The following is a 16,942-nucleotide window of genomic DNA, read 5'->3' on the forward strand; positions in this document are numbered from 1 at the left end:
ACAACTGGTTCAAAGTGACTAACAAGACATGTTAACTAACCTGTTTTTAATAATCTACTATTATCCAAGTCTTTTTTTTTTTTTTTTTGTATTTCCAGTGTGACGCATCTAATATTTCACTCTACTCCTTCTTAATTTTTGTTCAATCTCACTGCTCATTAACCCACTAAATCCCACTGGAACATTGGCTGCCAGCCTTCTTATTCTTGCTTTCTTTTACTTTCTTTTTCTTTTTCCTTTTTTAATTCTGGAAGCTCTTGAAGTGTTGGTTTGACTTTGGGTAGCTAATTTAAGTTTCAAAATAAAGGAGTAAGAAAAATTAATAAATAATAGATTGTAAAAATAATGCTAATGACAACACTTAAAAAAACATAAAATATGAAAAAAAAAACATACATATGTCTTAGACAGGTACAATTATGCATGCACTTATTTTAGAGGGAACAATCTGGGATTGAAAAGGTTAACTGAAAAGTTCAACAGTTTAAAAAGGTAATATTTTAAAAAGAAACATGTTTTAGCGAAAGAAAAATGCCATGTTCTAAAGTGGCCTTGCCTCGGTCAAAATAGGTGAAAGTTTACCTAAAGAAAAAGTCACTCAGTAACTTTTCCCAGGTGAACGAGGAGCCACGGCCTGCTCCAACCAGCTGGAAGGTTATCACTAAAAAAAATTCCAATTGGAAACGGCTGCAATGTGAAATAACACAAGTGTACAACTTAAACCAAAGCACATGCACACACACCGGGGTCTTTTGGCATTTTTTCTATATCTCAAGGGGGATCAGAGCAGTAAAATCAGGCAGTTAAATTTTGCATCCCATAGAGACCAGAGGAGCCCAGAAATATATTATGTCAGGCACATTCCCAGTAGCTTTGTGGTTCAAAATAGAAAAAGAAAAAAACTTTGCACATCTGTTTTTACAGGGCAGGTCTTTGAATCAAAAAAAATTCTGACCAATGATTTGTCATTGGACCTTTATCAGCCACAAAATCAGTGGTAGCAATGCAAAGTAAAAGAACAAAGTACCAATTACAGTTTATTTGTTTTCCCTGGGTGCATTTTATGTGACCCACTCTTTACTTGTTTCATCAAGGCATCTTCATTCTGAAACTGGCTCATGTTGGCAAAAGCCCTCCCCAAAAGAGAAAAAACAAAAGATTAAAAACATTTCAAAACCTGAAGGAGCTAGGATTGTTCTGAATATCATTCATTTACAGTATAATAGTCATAGTGCTGATTTCACCAACAAATCAAGTGCTACTGAAGCCACATAAAAGGCTTCAGCTGAACAAGATAGATGATACAAAACAAATTTTGCAGGACAGCCAAAGTAAAATAAATTCTCACATCTTGTTTTCTAAGGACCCCAGAAACAAAGATCTTGCCTCTGAAAACTTGATTTTTGATCCCTGAAGTTGAACTCTGCGGGCTGCTCTTACTGACCCGCTGCATGTTTTCCTGTGAGCCTCAGTCTGTGTCTGTGAGCAGGAATGCGCGCTCCTTGCTGGACGGATTAGATTCCCTTTGACCGAACACACCGAGAAACTCGGGGCCGCGCACTGACTGCAGATCCCCTGGATGTCTGATCATCCACACAGCATGAATACCAACAGGTATCTGAGATAATTTAAATTAGAAATCACATGGACACAGTCACAGACACAAGTCATTTCTTTTCTTCTTCCAGGTCACCTTTGATCCATGAAAGTGATCAAACCTGTACAACACAAAGTTCATCTGATCATAACTTCTTAAAGCTCACCTTTTTAAAGTTTCTTTGATGGTGACAGGTGTACTGATGTCTGACTGCTTACAGACCATCTCCTCCTGAACAAAGCCTGCTATAAATCTCTGTCATATTACACATTCCCTGTGCTGCTGGAGGACAGCCTCTCTTTGTTAGAGCCCAGGATCCTGTGCCATAATCCAACAGAGCAAAAGCAGAGCGCCTTCTGGCTGGATATGAGTTGGCTTACAGGTACATGAAGAGGGAAGCTGTTTGAACATTAATGAGAAATAGAAGTCAGGTCTCCTGTAGGGATCCTCAACACCAGTTGTAAAGTTAGACCTCTGCTGAGGTTAGTGTGAAAGAGATTCTGGGGACCATTTAGGAATAATAAAGGTAAGATATGATGTAAAAATTAAAGAAGCTTAGTGGATTCTTTTTGTAATTATGTTGGATTGTGGTTGCTCAAATATTGTATTTTTGCCCAGCTATCATCATTTACATTTGATGTATTCTGCCCCTTATACCAAGCTGATAAATTATGATGTATTGTTTTCAAGTGAACCACTGGAGGCACACTTCTTTAGATTTGATTTATCGCCGCTCTAGTTGGAGTTCCTTCTTTGCTTTTATCAAAGCTCTCGAATAACTTTGTTTTGATATTTGATGAGAGTGGCCTTGAAAACTGAGCGCACAGCCACCAAGACAACACATAAAAATGGACAAAACACAAACAAAAGAATTAGGTTGAAAGTCATAAATATGACACCTCACACAAGCTTTTTCAAAAGTCACTGATGTGAAACATAATATCTGAAAAACAATCTTGTATTCTTTTCAGGTTTCATGTGTAACAAAAAAAAAAATACTTAACAACACTGACATACCATCTTTTCGGTTCATCAGAATCAGTATCAGAAATACTTTATGGATCTCAGAGGGGAAATTACATTTCAGTTTCATCCCTTCCAAGACATATAAGGACATACAGTGACATGGGAAAACAGGAATGGGAGAAGTGTGGAAGCTGCTAGCATGCCCTGCGGCCCGTCATAACAGATATAAAATGAAAACGTTGGGGAGAAGAAAGGGGAAGAAAAGTAAATTCCACACTCTGCCCCAAAGGAGGAGTGGGGGGGACACCTCAGCATGTAAGCACATAATAACAACAAACAAAAACTGCAAGGCTTGCACAAATGTCACTGCACAGACACCGAGGGATGATGCGCATGCAACCTCACTTGGGTGCGTGTGCATCAACCCTCAGCTGACTGCGCTGTAACAAGCCAAAGAAGGTTGTGTGTGTGCTGTGTGTCTTCATGTGTGTATGTGTAAGCCTGTGGACTTCATCTCATACTACCCCTAAGCAGCCACCAAATATCAAAAATGAAAGATGATTTGAGCAAAGAGAGGAAGAAGAATAACAATACTTTGTGGAAAGAACACAATTTGAGTAGCAATTAAAAAAACTACATAGCTCCACAAAGGCAGGTGTCAATCTTTGGTGTCTTTCACGTGAAAGAAACAACTTAATTGTAATTTCTGTCAGTCCTGACACTTTGAGTTGTCGTTGTAGGCACTACTCATCTGTGATCATCTGGATAAAATGCAGACATCATTAAGGTTAATGACTTAATTTGATTCGTCTGAAAAGTTATTTTGGGAAAAAAATACACATGACCTCTACAACACTGAAGATCTTTTATATCATCATTTCTGCTGTATATATAGTCAGATATGAAATATTTTTCCAGTTCAATCAGCAGCTTTCATCTATGCCAATAAATTGGAAAATAAAATTGAGAAAGTGTGAACATAGACAGCTGGTGAGTGCACTTATTATAAAGTGTTGTGAATGGCTATCTAAAAGAAACATAGCAATGTATCATTTTAATTTGCAGGACCGAGGCTTTCCTGCTTTCTCTCATGCAATCTTTTCCTCCAGGGGAGATGGATTTATATTTCACAAACCTCGGAAACTGACTTTTTAGAACAACTTTGATAACAAAAGTTGATTCATAGCCTATGATAATATAATATAATATAATATAATATAATATAATATAATATAATATAATATAATATAAAATAGTACAATATGATATAATATTTTTAATATAATAAAATATAGTATCCAAAGCTGGCTAAGGCCACTTTAGATTTATTTTGATTTCACACCTCTGAACATTATTTTTTATTGGGGGAAAACTGTCCTGAGAATATAAAAAACACAATTTATTTATTTGTTTATTTATTTATTTTTTTTTAGGGGGGGGGGGGGGGGGGGGTGTAAAATATCTATTTCTTATTTTCAGGATAGTATGGATTTGAACCTAAGTTTACTTAAAAATATTGTAGAAAAGAATTATATTTGGGAAAAAAAATTATAGCTGAAGAAGTAGCACAACACGATGCAAAATGGGAAGGGGGGGTGCTGGTAAACAGTGGGAACATGAAAATGAAAAATAAATAGAATCATTAATCAAAAAAGGAACACTTATATTGTAAGTTGTTTTCTTATTTGTATTTAGGTATGTTTTTTATTTCTTTTTCAGTTTTCTGTCTCTTTTAACAATGTTATGCTACCTGGTATTCTGGGTGTTGTAAAATGTTATTTCTGTCATATATATGTTTATTTACTTATCTTTGTGAGTTATGTCTCTGTTATATTTAGTGTTTTGACCATATTAAAAAAAAAAACTTGACATTAGGAGCCCACCACACTGTTTGACACAAGGCGCCCTCTTGTGGCAATTACCTGGAACAACATATCTGATGTGACATAAGCATTCTGTTACCAAATGTCTTGCATTTCATCGGATAAAAAGGACACATGATGTGACAGTTTACACACAACTGTATCAGATTTATTTTTCTCCATCAGAGTGGATTTAACTTGAAACAATACTTACTCATATGTACTGAATCAGTGTTTGTTTTGTAATAAAAATAAGATTTAAACTTCAATCAGATAATCAAACTTTTAAAAATATTTCTGGATAGGAATGTCAAATAATGGTCAGATTAAATCAAACACATAAAAACTTAAAAGCACTTTTGGTCAAAATTACAAACTTCTGACAATATACGCAGATATATTTCTTCTGTTCATTATTTATGAAAAATCATTTAATACAGTGAAAAAAATACTCTCCACAGGTTAAACACCTGTTGTCATAGCTTAAAAACACCATACAGTAGTCTGCGGATATCTGGGAGTGATGTCTTGTACAGTACATTGACAGAGGAAGGCATTTCTGGGATATAACACTTGACAGGTAATGTGTAAAACTTAAAATATATATGTATCAGTGAAAAAATGGAAGTACCAAAGCAGCATATTTTCCAGTGTGTCCTCATCAGTTATAAATCTGGTCTGGACTACAGCAGCAAACGATAAACAGGAAGTGGAACCTCCTCACACACAGTTGCTGTATTTCTGCACCTGTTCCCGGATCTCGTCCCGTACCACTGTGGCGTTTTCCCTCAGCTGATCCAGCTCTGTGCGCTGCTTCTGCATCCGCTGCTCGTTACTCTTGAACTTTTTCTCCAGTTCTGCAACGACAAAGAGAATGAGGTCACTTCAAATGTTAAAGACTTCTGTTTAAATCTAACATAAGTACAGGTAAGAGTAAACATACAACTGATGGATTTACACCAGATATCCTCATAACACTGTTAAAGTACGTTGTTGTCTTACCTGGATATATCATGTAATCTTTAAAAGTAAAGAGAGACGAGTTCAGCTTCATGTACTCACTCCTGAGTTGTTCTATCCCCTTGCTGGCTTTGTTGAGGAGGTCCTCTGCCTCCTTCTTGATGTCCTTGGCTCTCTGGTTGACATTGATCACACCTCCAGTCTCCCCACCAAGAGAGTCCATCTTCATCTGCAGCTCACGGTACTTCTTCTCTGTGTCATTCAGGCTCTAAAAGACGACAACATGTCGGTGGTTATAAATTTGTTTACTTCTCTCACATCTAATTTGTTTCTTACGTCCTCAAACCCACTCTGCCCACACACACTCACCTGCTGCAGTGAGGTTGCTACATGTGTGGCGTTGTCAGCCTGAGCTTTGGCTTCCTTCGCCATTTGTCGGTTCAGCTCTGTCTTATTCTTTAGAGCTTCAACACCAAGGGAGAGATTTTGTAAACGCATCATGACATCCATCTGCTTATCCTCCAGCTGCTTCAGCCTGTCATCCACCTAAAGTAAGTATAACAACAGAGAATTACAGGGACAGGCGTGGGAGATTTTACCAGACACCAGCACTGAACATGAAGGGCTCAAATGTTCCGCTTTTCTACCTCAGTTGTAGCATTCCTGGTGTTGTTCAGGTTGTTTTGGGCCTCTTTCAGGGCTGCTTTTGCCTTCTCTATGGCCTTCTCAGAGCCATCGAGAGCCTGCTTGGTTTTTTTGGCCTCATCCTTCACTTTCTCAGCTTTGCTCCTATACAATACCAGAAAGGAAATAAATGTACAAGGTTTTTGTTGTTATTGTTATTATTTTCAAGTTAATAAGCACAGGTTTAAATGATTGTTGTTGTTCTATGACTGGGTAACTGCAGCTGGAGTCCTGACTGGGATTGGGAAGATTACTGATACCAAAATGACCCAGTACACATAATTTCTGATGTATTTTCATAGGACTAATAAATTTGAAGTTTTTAATGGCTTTTTAAAAAAAATTGTTTATTATTTAGGCTGTGGCTGTAAAGTGTATATAGAGTGGACAGTGTGGCTCTACCATTTATCATTGTAAGGTTTTGAAACCAAAATTCCCCCGTCAAAGGCACAGCCATTGTAGCAGCTGTGCAACCAGTCTGCACCGTCGAGACGATGAGGGATTCTGGGGGAATCTGAGTGGAGCTGGGTGACAGAAATAATATTTTTATTTTTTTCTTTCGAGAGTCTAATCACTTCTTGACTCTACCTCCCGACATATTTTACAATCCCCCGAAAAAAATACATGAGAATGGCAGCTGTCAATCATTGTTAAATGTTTCGTAAAGCCTTGTTTTTAACCTTGTATAACTAATTAGAACGAAACTTTTCAGAAAAAAGAGGACTTGAATACAAGACAGCCAAATTATATCTTCTAATCAACTCAACAATCGTATGTGAGAAAAATTTCTACAAGGAGTATTAATTTTTTTAAAATTTGACCACAGCCCATCTGGAATAGCTGGAAAGCTGGATTTTTTAACCTATACTGCAGCCAGTCACCAGGGGGAGCAGTTTTTGTCGAGACCTCACTTTGAGCCGAGCAAGTGGACGTCCATAATTTGCACCGTCTATGGGCTGTACCAAAAGAAACTGCACTGTAAGATCTAAAAGTGATTGTTAATGCAATATTTTTATATTTTAGCTCATAGCACTGTATTTCCCCTTTAGATCACTGAGCGCCCGGCCTGCTCGTTGTACCTACAGTCTCTAAAAATAGTTTAGAACAGTTTAAGTATTTGCCTTGGTAGACAGGTAATCCTCATCTTTATCAGAAGGAGCAATCTTGCTGAAGTATCATGTTGTAGCATTACTTACTTGGCATCTTTAGCTTTGTTCAGCAGGTCCTTGGCTGTGCTGATGTGCTGTGAGGTTTGGTTGACGATTCCCTCAATGTTGGTGAGGTTTGCAAGGCTTTCCTTAATCTGCATGATCATGCTATCCATAGTGGTCCTGTTGACCGGCAGAGTGATGGACAACACCTGCAGGGCCACCTTCTCTATGCTCTCTGGATCTGCTCCCTCCTCTGATCAGCAAAATAATCCAAAAGTAAGTTAAACATCCCAGAACAATTTCTGTAACTGTCTCATAGATTACTGAAAACCTCCTGCAGTTTGACTTAAAGAGGGGGTGTTCTAATCACCAAATTTTAAAGATGGATTAAGTCACAATGCTGGATGTTCAGACTAAACCTGTGAAGATTTTCAAAATGTACATATTGTAGAAATCCTTAAATCTGTTAGTAATCAAAATAAAGAGGTCATCACACAAGGATTTCCTAACTGGTTCATTACACTTTTAAGGGGCAAGCCTCAAAAACAAAGATCCACCCATAGATCTGCCCCTGACAGGCCTCCAGAGGGCCAGCCAATCAGAGAGAAGGGGGTTTGTGGAGGGCAGAATCTTAAAGAGACAATAGCTAAAACGTAGAAATTCAGAAACAGGCTGGTGTCAAGGTTTTCTAAAACATCAGTGTGAGAAAAAGAGGGATGTTCTTAAGAGGTAAATCATGTAAAGCTACAAAGGGGGTACCTGAGGGACAGTATAACAGATTGAAAAGCAGAAAATAGCCTCTTTCAATGAGACAACAATAATCTAGATAGCTTTATTCAGAGTGGAAATCATGAGTTAAAATAATCAACCTACCAGTGAGGAAGTCTCTGATCTTCTTAATGAAATCTTTGAGCTTCTTGTTGTTGTTCTCAAAGTGGTCCTTCTTCTTCTGGGCTTTCTCCAGTGTGTTCATCGCCTGGTTCTTTACATTCTGAGTCAGAGCAGCTATATCCTGGAACTGGACAAAGAAAACCAAAGTGTCAAGTTGATGGAGAAACTTGACTCTGTTTTGTTTGTAGCCAGTAGGAAGATACTCTGGCCTTTTTTCATGACATTTAATGAATTTCCTGTAAGCACCTTTCTGGCCACGTTCTGCAGCTCCTCATTGGCAGCAGTCAGGCTGTCCGTGACGTTCCTGGCGTGATTCAGAGCAGTCACAGAAGTGCTCACTGTCCCGTTGCAACCTCTACCACCACAGATTCTGTTCCCTTGATTGTCTCTGCATCCGGCACCGCCGCACTCGCTGTCTGTACAATTTCCACCAGTGCTAGAGTTGCCATGACCGCCACATACCTGAAAAAACAACAGCTCCCATCGTTATCTCTCACATGTCATGATCTGGTTGGTGGGTATGGAAAAAAACATGTATGCCAGTCAAAGATTCACTGTTGATGTGTAATGTTTGTTAAGAGTCACTGTTTCTTACCTTCTGGCTAAGGTGATCGACCTTCTTATCCAGGTCGTGCGTTTTGTGCTGCAGCTCATCTAAAGACTTCTTCTGAGCAGCCACAGCTTTGTTGAACTTGTCTTTTCTGGCGTCAAGCAAGTTTTCAGTGACAGCTCTGGTTTCTTTGGACTGTTCAACGGGACTGGAAGGACCAGACACTGAAGCATCACATTTCTGTTGTGCCTCCAGTGACTGCTGATAGTACTTCTTTACTTTCTCAAACTGATCTGTCATGAAAAAGGTGGAGCAGTATTTAAGAGTGCCTTGTATCATTCATATTCCTATAAATAAATTCACCTTCACCTTTCATCCCCTTTTTTCATGTCACATTTGAGATTTTGTGAAGTTCTTTGAGAAATCAGGTGAGCTTTCTACCTGCAAATCCAGAGGTGAGGTAGTCTTCCACCAGGCGTTGTTTGAGAGCTACAGTTGCATTGACATCTCTCAGCTCTTTCTCCAGATTACTTAGTGCTTGTCTCAGTTTCTCTTCTTTTTTTGCTGTTGTATTGAGTTCATGGGCAACGCTCATAAGACGCCCATCAGTCAGGGCGATCTCAGCCCTGGAACACAAAGATCATTACGTTGTAAGATAGAATCCAGGAATGACACCATTCAAAGAAAGGGGACTTCAAAACACTGTGTGACAACCTCACCTGAGGTCATCGATACTTTGTGCAATCAGATTATGGATCCTGTTGCTCTCATCCGTGCTGATCAGATCCTTCACCTGCTTCAGCTTCCTCTCCAGCTCTTTGATTCGAGAATCCTCCACTCCAGGTGTGACCCCGCCCTCCAGGATCTTTTGTATGACATACTGGATGTGATCCAGGTCTCTTTTTAACTGACACACTGCATCGTCCCACAGCTGGAAGCACGGGTGACACTGGACACAGCTGGGGAAGGCACCAGTGAAGCCGCGAGCACACTCATCACAGCGCTGCCCGGCTGCTCCTTCTCTGCACTCACACTTCCCTGTTACTCTGTCACACTGAGCCATCTCTGAGCCCAGGGGGTGGCAGTTACACTCTGAGAGGGGAGGGAGGAAAAAAAAAGTGTATCATTCAAAAAGGGCAAAAAAACAAACTTACAGCCAAGTACAACAGTTAGCAAAACTCACAACATTTACAAAGCTGTGCATTATTACGTTTTTTTACAGAGTTCTGTATCTTTAAGGTATAAGGACACAAACTTCAAAGGAAATAAGACAGATATTTAGCAGCAAGGCTTTTCAGTGTTTTAAAATTTCAATGCCTTCTAATGGTATAACTAATCTCCAAATTTTTCTCTCCATAATCTTCTTATTAAAAAAAAAAAAAACTTAAAAAAAACAGTAGTTTCGAGCTACATATTATTTCAGACACATCATCAAGGTGTTTTATTCACCTATTCACTTTGTTTGGTTGGCTTGCCAGCACTTCAAAGCAGATCAACTTTGGATTACAATTTTTAATTTTTGGAACTTGCCACAAAGTTTTGGTAGAATACCATGGCAAGGAGGAAGAAGAAGAAGAAGATGACTTTCCCACAGAATCAGGAGGTGACAGAGATTTTTCAAGTTACGGAGTTAACTTAATTCAAAATTTAGTGATCTTGTAAATGATCGACCAATGATTTAAAGTTACACCATGGGATCTAGGAGACTTGACAGTGGTATGATAAGCTAAAACTTTAAGGATTTTCAAGTTTTGTAAATCGTGGAAATGGGTCCTCAAGAGCTGTGTTCCATTTTTTGTCCGTCTCTATTAAAGGTAGCCAGATGCTTGTTTCTATGTGCTCTGCGTAACATTACTGCTTCACTGCTTAGAGATTTCCCACAGGATGCTCAAACCACAACCAAAGAACCTGCATGCAAAAACCTGAGTGTGCTTAGGAGGTTCACTCATCATTAACTCCAACTCCCCACATAATACGATGAAGAAAACAAATGAAAGAGAGAGGTTTAAAAGGTAGATTCCCATTACTTTTTGAAGATATGAAGCTTTTTTAAAATGTTAAGTCATTTATCTTTACATTTGCATATGTAATTCATGTGGTTTTGCAAATTTGACTCAAGAAAATGCAGCTCAGCTTCTCAGCTAATTTTCAGTCCAAACAAAGAGCTTTGAACCACTTTGTTAGTCAGCTGCTTCAAGCAGGTCATTTATTTTGAAGTATTTATCAAAATATGAGTCACCTTGACACTGCACCCTTGGGTCACCCCAGTGAAACTGCTCACACTCTGTGCATTGCCTCCCTCCAAACCCAGGACTGCAGTGACACTGGCCAGTAAACTGTAGAGGACAAACAGACAGAATGACAAAGACAAAATATAGGATGCCTCATTAATAAAAATACAAACTTGTGTTTATTTAAGTTCTGTCTTTTGGAGGCCTCCATGCTTCCTTACCATGTTGCAGTGAGTTCCCAAAGCGTGTTGTGGGCTGCAGCTGCAGGGCTCACAGCCTCTGTCCTGGCCGTAGTTCCAGTGGTTGGGAGCACACTGGTCACAGTTATGACCTGCAACGTTCTCCCTGCAGGGGCAGGCTCCGGTCTCTCTGTCGCAGTGACACTGTCCATCGGTGCATGCAGACTTTATGGTGCCAGCTGTCACACAGGTGCAACCTGAGGAGAGACACAAGTTTTAAAGACACAGACAGAAGGAAACAGATCCCACACTGTGTTTGAATAGATTTAAATATCTGCCATCATCACTCACGCCTGCAGTCATGGCTCAAAGCGTTTCCATAGTAACCGTGTTGACACTGTGCACAGGCTGGGCCGTCTGTGTGGTACAAACACTTGAGGCACTGACCAGTCCTGGGGTCACATGACTCAGGGTCTTGGGTGTCAATGTTACCATTGCACTGACATGGAAGACACTGCCCACCAGGCTGCTGTGGGTTTCCATAGTAACCTGGGGCACACCGGTCACAGCGGGGCTCTGGGGGGAGAAAGGAGAGGAGGTCAAATACACAAAATAAAAGCAGAGCTTAATTCTCTCCTTGAGTAGTGTGGTATTTTACCTGCATAGCCTTGTTTGCAGGTGCAGATGATCTGGTTTGTGGTGTGGTCAGCCTGACAGGAGTTCCCATTATAATGATCAGTACCAGGGTTACCAGGACAGGGGCAGGGCCGACAGTGCTCCCCTAAACCCAGCACAGGGTTTCCAAAGAACCCGTTCACACAGCTGCAAGAAATGAAGAAAGACAATAACCACCAGTCTGAGGGACAGAGAACAAATTCGATAAATATCTACTGCTCCTCACCGTTCACAGAGGTGTCCTGCTGTAAAGTCCCTACAGTCGTTACACTCCCCGGTGCGGGGGTCACAGAGGTCGGCATGGCCATTACACTGACAGGGGCTGCAGCTCGGGAAACCCCATTGTCCTGGTTGGCAGTCTGAGCACTGACGCCCGGTGGCTCCCTGCCTGCACTGACACTGGCCGGTTACTGAGTCACACTGGTTACTCAGGGAGCCCTCAGGGTGGCAGTCACAGGCTGGACAAAAGAAGGCAACAAAAGTGTTGTTTTATTTCCATCTCTAATCTGAGAGCTGGTTTGAAACTTAATTTTCACATTTTTACCGGCAATTAATCCAATTTTTTGAACCAATGATTGGATCATATTTTGATCCAATACTTAGAAACATTTAGGTAAAAGTGAGCTCATGAATAAGAGTCTGTGACTCATAAAACAGACTCACCTGTGCAGCCACTAACTCCAAAGCCATAGGTTCCAGGTGCACACTGGTCACAGCGCTGCCCCATCACATTGGGTTTACAATGACACTGACCTCCTACTTTTTCACATTCACCACTGAGGGAGCCTTGTGGGTCGCACTGACAGGCTGAAAACAAAACATAAATGAGAAACAATAGTGAGAAAAAAACAACTTCAATCTCCAAATCTGTACTTTTTATTGTTGCACCATTCTGTTTACTTACATAGAGCGCCATCATGAATGATGGCAGAAATACTGCAGATAAGTTTGGAGCACATCTCTGCTAGGGCGGGCATCGGTGTGATCATAAAGGAATCTACACACATGTAGCGAATCATCTCCTCCCGATGTTGCTCTGCCTCTGGCTCAGGACCTTGGAAACCAGGAAGCTCTGTGTATTTGGGGATCAGAACCAGCTACAGTGGAGAGAGAGTAAAGTTTTAAAAGTTATAAGCTTTTATGTAAAAATTAGAGCTATAGGAAGGCATTAAGCTTCATCTCTTCTGAAAAAAAGTATCCCAAGTTGTTAGAAATTCAAAACATTTGCATTTTCCCACCACTAGGGGGAAACCTCACAGTATCTGAGGATGCATCTGTACAGTGTGTGCTCACTTCTCAGATCAGAAACCAGAAAATAAAACCAGTCAACATATTAAAGAAACATTTTTAAAGACTCCTGGAAATCTTGGAACAGATTTTAAGGTAATGGGGGGTTACGTTAAGCTGAAAGTCTTTGCTCACCGAGTCAACAAGAATGAAGGCAGTGAGATGTCTGTGTGAGACTCCGTGGCGCTGGAACCTGATCGCGACGATGTAACGATTACTGGGCTCGAAGCAGAATGGCCGAGGCATCTGGATATACCTGGAAAAGAATAGAAACATACAAAATTACAAAAAAAAAACAATTAAACGTTTATTTTCATGTTACACGTCTCATGGTTTGTCTGAGTGTGGTCCCTGGTAGTAACATAAAGAAAAGAGCCCTCGTTTCAGCCTCTGTAGTTTAATTTGAACATTTTTTTATACTTCAAAGCACTCTGGCATCGTCCCCTACTGTTGCCAAGCAGCAAAGTTGTTGTTATAAAGTTTTCTGGTGTTTATCATGAGAATATATGAACTATGTAAATATTATTTGTACTCAAAATCTGACCTAAAAAGTTTTTAAGGGGACAAAAAGATTTGACAGCAGTGATGGACGAGGACCCCTTGTGTTTTTCATTAAAAGAGATTTATAAATAAGTGATGTCACGAATTAAGCAGACATTAAGTGGGTCTTGCTTAATTGTCTTGTGATGTTGTGAATAACGTGTACAGAGCAGCCCGCAGTCTTGTTCTGGAGTCACTCCAACACATGATTACTTCTCAATCTGAAACTATGAAAACATTTAATATTGAAATCAACACTCCTGTGTAATATTTGTGTGTAAAATGTGAAAAAATACTTCTTCTTCTTTGATGCAAGTGAGATTGGAAATTTGGCCTTTAAGAATTTCCTGAGGGAACCTTCCAAAGAGATTAATAAAGTTCTATCTATCTATCTATCTATCTATCTATCTATCTATCTATCTATCTATCTATCTATCTATCTATCTATCTATCTATCATATAATTGTTATTATTACATTGTTAAAGTGGACATTTTATTTTTATTGAGCAGAAAAAAGCTTAACTTATTTCAAGCAATGAATCTATTGACTGTTCTTTATGTTTCTAGGTTTATCTTCCTTTCATGCCTGCCTTGTTGTCTGTTTCCAAAGCACCCGCTGCTTTAAAGAGGCTCCACTCTACCTGTGATTGGCTCCTGCCCCTGAATCTGTGTTTTGGGCTCACTTTGCTAATTGGTTTTGGCTGAAGGACCAACCAAAGAAGAGGACAGGAGGCAAGCCACGGTCCACTGAGACAGTCAGATCCGGGCAAAGCCTGACCTCTGAGTTCCAGATGATTAGAAAGTCCTAAAACCTCCAATGTTAATGTTCCTCTTACCTGTTTCTCATCTGATGGTCCACACCAAGGTTGTTTTAGTTTTGCATTTTTCTTAAGTTTTTAATTTCTAGTTTGTTTTGACTTCTTTGTCTCTCAACTTCATTTTAATTTTAATTAGCTTTTAAAACAGGTTTTCTAGTTTAGTTTAGTTTTTAATTTTTTGAAAATGCTTAGCATTAGTTCCGTTTTCATTAGGTACAGTATTACATTTAGTCTTTTTTTTTAACTATGAGGTAGTTGTCAGGGGTGACATTCAACAATGTCAAAAAAGCATTGTGTAATTTAAACTCAAAATATGATACCATTTTTAAAAATGTATTCAGAGGCCAGATGAACGTCGATAAAATGATTCACTCAGTGTTATTCTGGCTGGCCACCGGGCAAATGGTAAAAAAACAAAATAGTGATTTTATGTATGAGACAGACTGACAAAGATGAAAACTACAGAAATTTTCTCAATAGTTTTAGTTTATCTAAGTTAGTTTTGTTAACAGTTTTAGTGACATGCCTGTAAGAGGCCATAGGCACGGTGCAAACCTTTGACAGTGATAAGAACTAACACTAAAACAAGGCTAAAAATATGTTCACTATGCAACAGTTCATTATGTTTTATATTGAAACTCATCATTCAAACTGTGCCTTTAAATGTTATTCTTGTTCATGAATACTATAAAGCTGCAGAGTGAATTTGCCTATACTAAGGGGCTATACAGTAGACACCAGGGGGTATGGGGGAAAATCTCCTGTCCGAATGCCATTTGTAATTTTATTCAGTGAGAAAGAAAAAAAACTTGTATATCTTTTAGGTATGGCTTATCTCAATTACTTTTGAGCTTTTAAAGATAGAAGGGTATAAACTAAACAGTAACAGCTTAATAAATCTGGATCAGCTCTGTTTAGGATGGTATACTGTACAACCTTTCAGCAACCTGTAGCTCTCTGCTCCTATCTCCATCTCTGCTTCAGCAAACAGAGCTGCTGTGTTCCTTTTCATATCACAGAACTTAAATCTCACAAAGGCTGTCTGGAATGTTTGCCCTGCTATCAGTAAATCAATAGTAAAGCATACCAAAGGGTACAGTGAAATAGGAATACAAACACAGTCTGACTCATACAAGCTGGGGCATGTTTAAGTGACAACATTTCAACAATGCAGTGCTTCCTGAGCTATCAAACAACAGGATCCTGAAAACACATGAACAACTTGAGCAAATCCTTTAAGCAACTTGAACAAACATGTGATATACAATGCATCCTATTTCTCTCTCTCTCTCACACACACACACACACACACACACACACACACACACACACACACACACACACACACACACACACACACACACACACACACACACACACACACACACACGCACACACACGTGAGCTCAATCAAACACAGACAAAAGTTTTGGTACCTGTTTCTGTGTGGAAGTGTCACAGTGAAGAGCTGTTCAGTTGGAAGGAGGTTTCCACAGCGGAGACTTGAAGGCAGCATGACAGACGTGATGCTAACTATAGCTTCCCAGTCCTCTGTGGACTACAAACACAAAAACAGTAAAATAAGATCAAGAGAAAAAATATATTTTGTTAACAATAAGCTATAATTGGTGGTTCTGAGAGCTCCCTGCCCCTCCATGTGCTTATATGGAATACAAAAGCCTTGTGCTGGGAGAATACACCTCCTCTCCCTTTTCTGTGCATAAAGTAAAAGCCAAAGCAAGGAGAGCAGCAGTGAGGAGCCCAGAGCAGAGCAGAGCAGAGCACCAGTGACATATGACACCGGTAAAACTAGACACAGGACGAAAAGAAGGATCTTGGTCCAGACAGTCACACACACCTCAGGTTCGTAGCGGATCATGATGTTGTAATCCATGGCGTAGGGAACATTGTCGATGGTGAACACCAGGCCAGCGCCATCTTTGACTCGGGCAAACCCAGGTCCTGACCATGACACCATGTGGCTGGGAGTGTGTTCCCTGTGAACAGTCCTCACATCTGGCTGAAAGAGACACACACATTGCAAAAGCATATTACAATCACATTTCAGACCTTACTTGAGCTTAATCTTAGAACAACTAAGCACTCTACATGAAGTATTTATTGTTTGGAAAGTCAAATTAATTAGCTTTTATAAGAACTTTCACTGCACATCTCAAAATATAAACATGCTGATCACCTGTATCCATCCTGATATTTCATTAACTAAAGCCCTCCTCTAAAAACCAGGTTCTTTAAGTCTCTTTCATAGCAGAAAGCCAGTAAAGGACTTACTGAAGATACTGAATGACTTTTACCAGAGCCAGAAGTGCTAAAAGTAAGAAAATATTAACACAAAGGCATTTACACCTACACTGCTCACTAGATTGAAGGTAAAAACATGAAAAGGAAAGCATTTCATCAATACATAAAGTCAATTTAATGTAAGATTATGGTATTATCTTAACAAACTCCTAACAGCTTGTAATACTTGTAAAATACTTATTTGTCTTTTTTGGGGACAGAAACCAGCCCCTACTTGAATTATATTCA

General features: G+C 39.6%; 1 protein-coding gene across 2 annotated transcripts in view; it reads right to left on the reverse strand.

The window, feature by feature from the left end:
* Positions 1–4,647: 4,647 nt before the first annotated feature.
* lamb2l (laminin, beta 2-like) overlaps positions 4,648–16,942 on the reverse strand; it is a 51,727-nt gene continuing 39,432 nt past the window's right edge. Inside the window, exons 16-35 of one of the 2 annotated variants that reach the window (XM_074681226.1) lie at positions 16,251–16,412; positions 15,829–15,950; positions 13,169–13,289; positions 12,651–12,843; positions 12,410–12,553; positions 11,973–12,204; positions 11,730–11,893; positions 11,423–11,647; positions 11,114–11,328; positions 10,901–10,997; positions 9,381–9,753; positions 9,103–9,287; positions 8,707–8,954; positions 8,358–8,573; positions 8,094–8,238; positions 7,266–7,473; positions 6,033–6,174; positions 5,755–5,931; positions 5,488–5,653; positions 4,648–5,282 (exon numbers count right to left, since the gene is read on the reverse strand). In XM_074681226.1, the coding sequence (XP_074537327.1) occupies positions 5,146–5,282; positions 5,488–5,653; positions 5,755–5,931; positions 6,033–6,174; positions 7,266–7,473; positions 8,094–8,238; positions 8,358–8,573; positions 8,707–8,954; positions 9,103–9,287; positions 9,381–9,753; positions 10,901–10,997; positions 11,114–11,328; positions 11,423–11,647; positions 11,730–11,893; positions 11,973–12,204; positions 12,410–12,553; positions 12,651–12,843; positions 13,169–13,289; positions 15,829–15,950; positions 16,251–16,412 (3,672 nt within the window). In that variant the 3' untranslated portion in view covers positions 4,648–5,145. The remainder of the gene's footprint in view (positions 5,283–5,487; positions 5,654–5,754; positions 5,932–6,032; positions 6,175–7,265; positions 7,474–8,093; positions 8,239–8,357; positions 8,574–8,706; positions 8,955–9,102; positions 9,288–9,380; positions 9,754–10,900; positions 10,998–11,113; positions 11,329–11,422; positions 11,648–11,729; positions 11,894–11,972; positions 12,205–12,409; positions 12,554–12,650; positions 12,844–13,168; positions 13,290–15,828; positions 15,951–16,250; positions 16,413–16,942) is intronic. The other variant, XM_074681225.1, reaches the window with a different exon arrangement.

Source organism: Halichoeres trimaculatus, unplaced genomic scaffold (genome assembly GCF_033239565.1).
Source record: "Halichoeres trimaculatus isolate MK-OKI-2021-1 unplaced genomic scaffold, fHalTri1.1 fHalTri1_scaffold_11, whole genome shotgun sequence".
In the NCBI taxonomy this organism is placed as follows: domain Eukaryota; kingdom Metazoa; phylum Chordata; class Actinopteri; order Labriformes; family Labridae; genus Halichoeres; species Halichoeres trimaculatus.